At 44.8% G+C, this 9418-nt stretch overlaps 1 protein-coding gene across 1 annotated transcript; it reads left to right on the forward strand.

Moving 5' to 3' along the window:
- Positions 1–2967: 2967 nt before the first annotated feature.
- On the forward strand, positions 2968–8032 carry rpl15 (ribosomal protein L15). The gene is made up of 4 exons (XM_041185096.1): positions 2968–3053; positions 3401–3583; positions 5128–5264; positions 7668–8032. Exons 2-4 carry the CDS (start codon positions 3412–3414, stop codon positions 7971–7973), a joined length of 615 nt encoding a protein of 204 aa, XP_041041030.1. The 5' UTR covers positions 2968–3053; positions 3401–3411; the 3' UTR covers positions 7974–8032.
- Positions 8033–9418: the final 1386 nt, after the last annotated feature.

Consider the following 9418-nt stretch of genomic DNA (forward strand, 5'->3'; position numbering starts at 1 on the left):
ATTTAAAAATAATGGAAATAGGTGGGAAAAGAAAAATCTATATAAATTATTGGAAAAAACAAAACGGAGGGGGAAGAAACGGAAAGGGCGTGGGGATGGAGGAGGAAGGTCAAGATCTAAAGTTGTTGAATTCAATATTCAGTCCGGAAGGCTGTAAAGTGCCTCGTCGGAAGATGAGGTGCTGTTCCTCCAGTTTGCGTTGAGCTTCACTGGAACAATGCTGCAGGCCAAGGGCAGACATGTGGGCAAGAGAGCAGGGTGGAGTGTTAAAATGGCAAGCAACAGGGAGGTATTGGTCATTCTTGCGGACAGACCGAAGGTGTTCTGCAAAGCAGTCGCCCAGTCTGCGTTTGGTCTCTCCAATGTAGAGGAAACCACATTGGGAGCAACGTATGCAGTGGACTAAGTTGGGAGAAATGCAAGTGAAATGCTGCTTCACTTGAAAGGAGTGTTTGGGCCCTCGGATGGAGAGGAGAGAGGAAGTGAAGGGTCTGGTGTTGCATATTTTGCGTTTGCGTGGGGAGGTGCCATGGGTGGGGGTTGAGGAATAGGGGGTGATGGAGGAGTGGACCGGGGTGTCACGGAGGGAACAATCCCTATGGAATGCTGCCGGGGGGGGGGGGGTGAAAGGAAGATGTATTTGGTGGTGGCATCATTCTGGAGATGGTGGAAATGGCGGAGGATGATCCTTTGAATGTGGAGGCTGGTGGGGTGATAAGTGAGGACAAGGGGGACCCTATCATGTTTCTGGGAGGGGGGAGGCGGCGTGAGGGCGGATGCACGGGAGATGGGCCAGACACTATTGAGGGCCCTGTCAACTACCGTGGGTGGAAAACCTCGGTTAAGGATGAAGGAGGACATGTCAGAAGAACTGTTTTTGAAGGTAGCATCATCAGAACGGATGCAACGGAGGCGAAGGAACTGAGAGAGTGGGATGGAGTCCTTACAGGAAGCGGGGTGTGAGGAGCAATTTCCAGCTCCCTGGCCCCAACTGCCTCTTCTGCACCATGGGCGTCCAATTCCTCTACACCTCCATCCCCCACCAGGATGGTCTGAGGGCTCTCAGCTTCTTCCTCGAACAGAGGCCCAAACAATCCCCATCCACCACTACTCTCCTTTGTCTGGCTGAACTTGTTCTCACACTGAACAATTTCTCCTTTTATTTGGAGGAAGTGAGAGGAGTTAAAGGTGTGACTATGGGTACCCGCATGGGCCCCAGCTATGCCTGTCTCTTTATGGGGTATATAGAACATTCCTTGTTCCAGTCCTACTCTGGCCCCCTCCCACAACTCTTTCTCCGGTACATCGATGACTACTTCGGTGCTGCTTCATGCTCTCGTCGGGACCCAGAAAAATTTATTAATTTTGCTTCCAATCTCCACCCCTCCATCATTTTCACATGGTCCATCTCTGACACTTCCCTTCCCTTCCTTGACCTCTCTGTCTCAATTTCTGGTGATAGACTGTCCACCAATATCCATTACAAGCCTACCAACTCCCACAGCTACCTTGACTACAGCTCCTCACACCCCGCTTCCTGTAAGGACTCCATCCCATTCTCTCAGTTCCTTCGACTCAGTCGCATCTATTCTGATGATGCTATCTTCAAAAACAGTTCCTCTGACATGTCCTCCTCCTTCCTTAACCGAGGTTTTCTACCCACGGTAGTTGACAGGGCCCTCAACCGTGTCCGGCCCATCTCCCATGCATCCGCCCTCACGCCTTCTCCTCCCTCCCAGAAACATGATAGGGTCCCCCTTGTCCTCATTTATCACCCCACCAGCCTCCACATTCAAAGGATCATCCTCCGCCAACTCCAGCATGATGCCACCACCAAACACATCTTCCCTTCACCCCACCAGCGGCATTCCATAGGGATCATTCTCTCCGTGACACCCTGGTCCACTCCTCCATCATCCCCTATCCCTCAACCCCCACCTACGGCACCTCCCCATGCAAATGCAAAAATGCAACACCTGCCCCTTCACTTCCTCTCTCCTCACCGTCCAAGGGCCCAAACGCTCCTTTCAAGTGAAGCAGCATTTCACTTGCATTTCCCCCAACTTAATCTACTGCATTCGTTGCTCCCAATGCGGTTTCCTCTACATTGGAGAGACCAAACGCAGACTGGGTGACTGCTTTGCAGAACACCTTCGGTCTGTCCGCATGAATGACCCAGACCTCCCTGTCGCTTGCCATTTTAACACTCCACCCTGCTTTCTTGCCCACATGTCTGTCCTTGGCTTGCTGCATTGTTCCAGTGAAGCTCAACGCAAACTGGAGGAACAGCACCTCATCTTCCAACGAGGCACTTTACAGCCTTCCGGACTGAATATTGAGTTCAACAACTTTAGATCTTGAACTCCCTCCTTCATCCCCACCCTCTGTCCGTTTCTTCCCCCTCCCTTTTGTTTTTTCCAATAATTTATGTAGATTTTTCTTTTCCCACCTATTTCCATTACTTTTAAATGTATTCCACCCATGGTTTATTTCACCCCACCCCCACTAGAGCTACCTTGCTCGTCCTGCTCTCCAAACTTAATTAGCACATTCTTTTAGATAATATCAACACATCTTTGTTCTTTTGTCTGTGACATCTTTTGGTTATCTCCTCCTATCACTGCTTGCTTGTCCCAACAATTTCTCCGCACCCCCCACGAACCCCCCGCCCAAACCAGCTTATTTCATCCCTTTCCTATTTCTACTTCTGTTGAAGGGTCATGAGGACTTGAAACGTCAACTTTGTTCTTCTCCGCCGATGCTGCCAGACCTGCTGAGTTTTTCCAGGCTATGGTGTGGCATCTGTGGAGTGAAACAGAGTTAATGTTTAAGGCCTGTGACCTTCACCTGAAGAGTTTGTTTGAATATCGTACTCTCGATGTTTTGAATGACTATTTGTATTGACCCTCTCTCCCCCTGACAGCCCCTCCGACTCTGAGTCTCCACTGCTCCCCCTACAGGCTGTACCCACTTCCGGAAGTGACGCGCGCGGCCTGTTAAAGCGCGCGGTGGCGATTAGCGTTCTTTCTTTTTCCGGCCGCCGCCATCATCAGGTGAGAGAGAGCCCGGGCCATGGGGGAGAACCTTTATCCACTGCCATCCTGTGGTCAACTCACCCACCCGGACCAGCCGCCGCCGCGTTCATCATCAGCGCTGCACCGCGGCCATGGCCACTCTCATATTGGAGCTGAATGTGTGTCGGGAGCCCCGGCAAATGGGGGCGATCCTGGGCCTGCTCCACAGGGTTGGGGGTGTGGGGTTGCTGAGGGAGGGGGAGCGCAGTTCAGGTCGGGGGAGGAAGGGGTCCAGGAGGGGGTCCTGTACCGGCCACGCTGGGAGCTGAGGGTCGCTGCTTTGTTGCGTGTCTGTAACGGGCCGCTCTCTCTCTGACCGTCTCCAGATTGACCGAGGATGGGAGCCTATAAGTACATGCAGGAGTTATGGAGGAAGAAGCAGTCGGACGTGATGCGATTCTTGCTGCGTGTCCGCTGCTGGCAGTACCGCCAGCTCTCGGCTTTGCACCGGGCTCCTCGACCTACCAGACCCGACAAGGCTCGCAGACTGGGTTACAAGGCCAAACAAGGTAAGGCCAGACAGGGAGGCGGCCGCTGCAGCTTGTAGGAGCTTCAGTTTATACCGACTTGCTCTAATGTTCTGGACCTGTAAAGCAGCTGAAGTGAAAGTCCGAGAAGTAGGGCAAAAATGGAGGCCTTCGGCCTTTGCCAGAGTTGAAGCGATCAACATGTTGCTTTCATTGCCATTTCACGTTACTGTAGGGATGAATTAGACCACATGTTCTGTATCAATTAAAGTTCAAAGGGTAGGAGGGTAACAAATCACTTGATATAAAGTGGGGTTGTGACCGATTTTTAGATAGTGAACTTGTAGTCCAGTGAACTGGTAAATGTTTCATGTGAGATCTCTAGTTGCAGATTGATTTTTGTGAATTATAACTAAATTGGGGTAACTGATTGCTTCTCAAGCTGTATACTGTAAAAGCAGAAGAGTGAGTGATTTTTGATCTAAGCTGAATTTTGCAGTATGTCATGAGGGTAATGTCTGCAGTATGTTGCTGTACAACAATAAATGTGAATTGCCCGCAAGTTCTTCATGCACTTGACTCAGGGCTGCTTGTTTCCTTTTTGCTAGCTGTACCTAAGATTGTTAAGGCAAGGCGTGTTTAGCTCAGTTGATTTGAGTAACAATTGATGAAGATAATGTGGCTGGTGTAGTGTACGTGGACTTTCAAAAGATATTCGATTGCCACATCACAAGCTTGTCGTCAAAGTTAAAGCTCTAGGAATAAAAGGGACAGTGGCAGCATGGATATGAAGTTGGCTGAGTGAAAAGAAATAGTGGTTCAGCTGCTTTTCCAGACTGGAGGAAGGTATATAACCCTCCCTAGAGATCAGTATTAAGACCTAGGATTTTTAAAAAATCTCTATAACTGACCCAGACTTGGGTGTACAGAGCACAGTTTCCAAATTTATGGCCAACTCAAAACTTGGAAGTGTTGTGAACTGTGAGGAACATAATGATAGACTTCAATAGGACGTAGTGGAATAGGTGGGTATGAGGCAGATGAAATTGAATGAAAAGGCGTGGAAAGTAATTCATTTTCATGGGGAGAATGAGAAGAGGCAATATAAGATAGAGGGTACAAGTCGTACATCCAAAATCTGGCAGTCTGAAAACTGGATATTTTTGGAAAATAGTTCTTGGTGGCATGCAGCACTGGTTCGATACTTAAGTTTGCAGTGGCAGGCTGGCCTGGTTCCCATGCTTAGAGTTGACTCTTATTTGGGGCAAAAAGACTTTACAATGTATTCTTTATCGCACTTTATTTCATGTATCTCTTAATCAGTGAATTTAGCTGAGGAGAAGCTGCTTGATTTTGTCCAAAGTTTGGAAAAATCTGAAATCCAGCATGGTCTTAGTCCTGAGGGTGAGGATTTTGGATTTTTAACCTGTACAATTCTAAATGGGGTGCAGGAGCAGAGGGACCTGGGATAGATCATTTGAAGGTGGCAGGGTAGGTTAAGAGAGCAGTTATGTGTTGCCTTTGAGAGTTGTTGTCAAGGTGCTTAATTCATTGTGAAACATACCAAATGGTTTCTTGGTTCACAGGTTATGTTATATATCGTGTGCGAGTTCGCCGTGGTGGCCGCAAACGCCCTGTTCCTAAGGGTGCGACTTACGGTAAACCAGTGCATCATGGTGTCAATCAGCTGAAGTTTGCACGAAGCCTTCAATCTGTTGCTGAGGTATGGTCTTTAATTGAATCATGACATGTTGATCTTTTGTGTAAAATTGTTTTTGACCTGAACAGCAGATCGTTGGCCAGAGCGGCTACCATTGAGTAGGTGCCTTGAGTAACGCTGCTGAGTCACACAATGCATGCGTGAAGGGGATTTTTGACCATTTTCCATGGCAAGGACCTTGATGTGAATTATATTAATGTTATCTTTTAAAATAAATTCAGTTCCTACAGACTTTGAATCTCCATAGCATCCAGATAATTGTTGTTTTAAAGTTAGATGGAAAGGTTTATGCACAGTGCTATTCAAGTACCACTTTGAATTGAGATAGCAAGTGAGTTCACTCATCTCAGGCTTGTGCCAACACTTGTCCCCATTCAGAGGATGGCAGAATATAGTTCTTGAGTTGCACACTGGAGTGGAAGGATTATAAACAGTTCATTTGGCAGCTCAACAGTCCGTTCTTTGGAGGACTAGATAAGCAAAGAAAAACAGTTTGGTGCAAGTTATGATATGAGACACTGGTTGAATGCATTTCCTATTTGAGAATCAACCTACAGAGTGTAAGTTGCATTTGCCAATAAGACTGATGAATTGTTGTAAGTCACTGTTGGGGTTGGTGTGGTGTGTTTCTTCATGGAGGCATAACTGAAATTAGTTGGGATTATGGTGAGATTTGATTGTGACTATTATTATTTGCAATTCTTCCCACCAAAATGTTTGTTAAATAACAATTATTATGTTGCCTTAACACTGATTTAGTCAGTCCACCTACTGTGGTTGGAGAAACTAGCTCGATTTTTAAAAAGACAGCATATTCGTTTCTGTTCACCAGTTGTTATTGCATGATTAAAAATTGACCAATACAGGCATACTCCCAAGGATGCAGAGAGAAATAAGCATAGCTGCTGAACTAGAGTAGATGTCTAAGGGAAATTTGAGATCTAACAGTCATTCTGGGATGTACTTAATTTGTGCGTGAGGGCTCCATGAATATTGATGGATTCTGGGTACCTAATTTCTAAAACGGGTGTCAACTATTTCAATGGGGAAAAAAGTGCCACTTTTCTGGAAAGAGATAATTTCTCACTGTGCCAGCTAGTCAACAGTATACAGAAAAATGCTGAATTCATAATACAACATCTCTCGCCATATGCCATTTCCCCAGCTTAGCACTGAGGTAAAATTACTAACCAGTTTGAAACCTATACATTCAAGCAAAGGTATTCCAACTTTTTGAAGTCAGATCCCTGATTCAGCCAGTGAGAGTACAAAACAGAAACCAGTCTCAGTGCTGGAGTCATATTGTGAATTCATCCTAAATTGTCTCCCATCTTCACTTCTAAATGCTTGCTTTTGCTTTCCCCATTTATTTAAAAAAAAATAAAATTTGATACCTTTGCTTGAATGTATAGGTTTCAAACTACAGGTTCTACAAAGTTATTTTTTCTCACAAGGCCAAGAAAACCGAATATTGAGAGTAATGTTGCTAAATATCATGCATCGACTGACTGACCATTGTTGTGCAGTGATATCTTTTTTTCTGGTAAAATTACACTTCTCCTTCAGACTAAGTTGGCCCTATCTTTCAGAAATTACATGCCCAAAGTCACATCAGTAAACACAGCACCCTCACACAAGTTAAGCACATCCCAGAAAGAATATTAGACTTTGAATTTCCCCTTGGATACCCTCTCAAGTTCAGCAGCACTGATCTTTCTGATAAGTGATAATATGCATCCTGAATTCTTTGGGACTGAGCCTGACACAGTCACCTAACACTTGATGGGCAGCTGCATGTGAAGGAAACCAGTTTATAGTCAGCGACCACAGAATGAGTAGGAATTTCTCTGCAAGTTATATGATATACAATTGTTGTTGCTCACAAAGGTGTGAATTACTGCTAGATTGTGATGTATTCAGATGTTTTTCTCTTGTATCTGCCCTATCGCCCAATTGGCCTAACAGTTCAGAGCTCATTTAACTTTTGACTGACACCAGCTTTAAACAGAATCTAGCAAATTTCATATGTGCCAAGTTCAATCTTGTAAAGAACAGTTGTATACCTTATAACTTGCAGAGAAATGTCTAAATATCACTTTCCAAACAGTTTATTGCCAGAGAAATTCGCTCTGTGGACGCTGACCATAAAGTAGGTTTCCTTAACATGCAGCTGCCCATGAAGTGTTAGGTGACTGTGCCAGGCGTGGGCCCAGAGTTCAGGGTGCAAATTTCTGCATTCTCCCATGTGTAAGGCACAGAGTACACTTGTCAGAAAGATCAGTGCTTGAAAGATTTGAAAGAAAAAACTTGTTTTGAATATTCAAATATAATGTTATGTGGTGTGTTTATTACATGCAAGTTCAGCACTTGAGTTTAGTTTGTTAACCATTATTTTGTTTATTTTAGGAGCGAGCTGGTCGCCACTGTGGAGGACTGAGAGTACTTGCCTCGTACTGGGTGGGTGAAGATGCCACGTACAAGTTCTTCGAGATTGTTCTTGTCGACCCATTCCACAAAGCTATCCGCCGCAACCCTGACACCCAATGGATCACAAAGCCTGTGCACAAGCACAGGGAGATGCGTGGCCTAACATCTGCTGGCAAGAAGAGCCGTGGTTTGGGCAAGGGTCACAAATACCATCTTACTATTGGAGGCTCTCGTCGTGCTGCATGGAGAAGACGCAATACACTGCAGCTCCGTCGCTACCGTTAACGTGTAGTATCTGTATATTTTACATTGTTAAATAAATGGGTTTTGAGGATTTTCCTGCATCAGTGGTAAACGTCTCATTTTGGTGATGACATCATGCTATTGAGTGGCTCAGTTAGTCAGAAATAAGAGGCTGCAGTGGTTGGCAAGTCTATTTATATAAAATTTGAATATAATGAAAAACCCTCCGTGAGAGTGTTCCTTTCTTTGGTTTGATACGAACATATGAATTAGGAGCAGGAGTTGTCCACTCAGCTCTTTAAGCCTGTCTGCGCAATTCAATAAGATATCTAGCTCTGCCTTAAAAATATTGAAAGACTCTGCTTCCACCACCTATTGAGGAAAAGTTCCAAAGACACTCATCCCAATGAGAGAGAAAAAATTCTCCTCATCTGTCTTAAATGAGTGACCCCTTATTTTTAAACTGTGGCTCCTAGTTCTAGATTCCCCTACAAGAGGGAACATCCACTCCCTGTCAAGAATGCTCAGGATCTTAAAGGTTTTGATCAAGTCACTTCTTACTCTTCTGACCTCCAGTGGATACAAGCCTAATCTGTCCAGCCTTTCCTTAAAGACAACTTGCCTATTACTGTTGTAAACCTATGAACTGCTACCGCATTTACATCTGCCCGGAGACCAATACTGTACACAATACTACAGATGTGGTCTCAACACTGTCCTGTACAACTGAAGCATAACCTCCCTACTTTTGTATTCAATTCTTGCAATAAAAGATTACATTCTATTAACTTTCCTAATTACTTGCTGTACCTGCAAACTAGCTTTTTGTGATTCATGCACTTGGACACCTAGATCCCTTGGAATCTGAGCTCTGCGATCTCACCATTTGGATAATAAGCTTCTTTATTCTTCCTGCCAAAATGGCGAATTTCACATTTGACCACATTGCATTCCATTTGCCAGGACTTTGCTCATCACTTACCCTATCTATGTCACTTTGTAGTCTCCTTACATCCTCTTTGCAACTTACTTTCCTAACTATCTCCAGTTTAGCTAAATTAAAGCTATAAAAAGTCACATTGTCAGAAACCTAATTTAAATAGAGCCTCATGCTCTAAATGCCCTCCACCACCTTTGGCTGAAATGTAGCAATTGCTTAAATGCGCTCTAACATATGGTTGTTGGAAGGATGTCATTTCCCTATGAAGTGCTTGCCCATAGTTAAGTGCTTCATGTTCCTTGTATGAAAGTTCATTCCCCAAGATCCTCTTGCATCCAAATAATTGGTTTCATCAGCACTTATATCGTACTTTGAAGATTATGTGGGAAATTGTTTTTCTGAACCTATTAAAAGTAACTACTTTCAATAGGGGCCAGTTGTGGGGCGAAGGGTAGTGCAGCATGGTAAGATTCTGCATTGTTAAGGTGAACACATGAAAAAAGTCATTTTAGCAACATTTTGCGTTTATTTGGCAACATAGTTAAGG

This window comes from Carcharodon carcharias, chromosome 3 (assembly GCF_017639515.1).
Source record: "Carcharodon carcharias isolate sCarCar2 chromosome 3, sCarCar2.pri, whole genome shotgun sequence".
Classification (NCBI taxonomy): domain Eukaryota; kingdom Metazoa; phylum Chordata; class Chondrichthyes; order Lamniformes; family Lamnidae; genus Carcharodon; species Carcharodon carcharias.

Excerpts from the sequence above, each read along its gene's own strand:
- rpl15 (XM_041185096.1), top strand. The coding sequence starts at position 3,412 with ATGGGAGCCTATAAGTACATGCAGGAGTTATGGAGGAAGAAGCAGTCG. Across the intron at positions 3,584-5,127 it reads GGGTTACAAGGCCAAACAAG|GTTATGTTATATATCGTGTG; the intron begins GTAAGGCCAGAC and ends CTTGGTTCACAG. Across the intron at positions 5,265-7,667 it reads GCCTTCAATCTGTTGCTGAG|GAGCGAGCTGGTCGCCACTG; the intron begins GTATGGTCTTTA and ends TGTTTATTTTAG.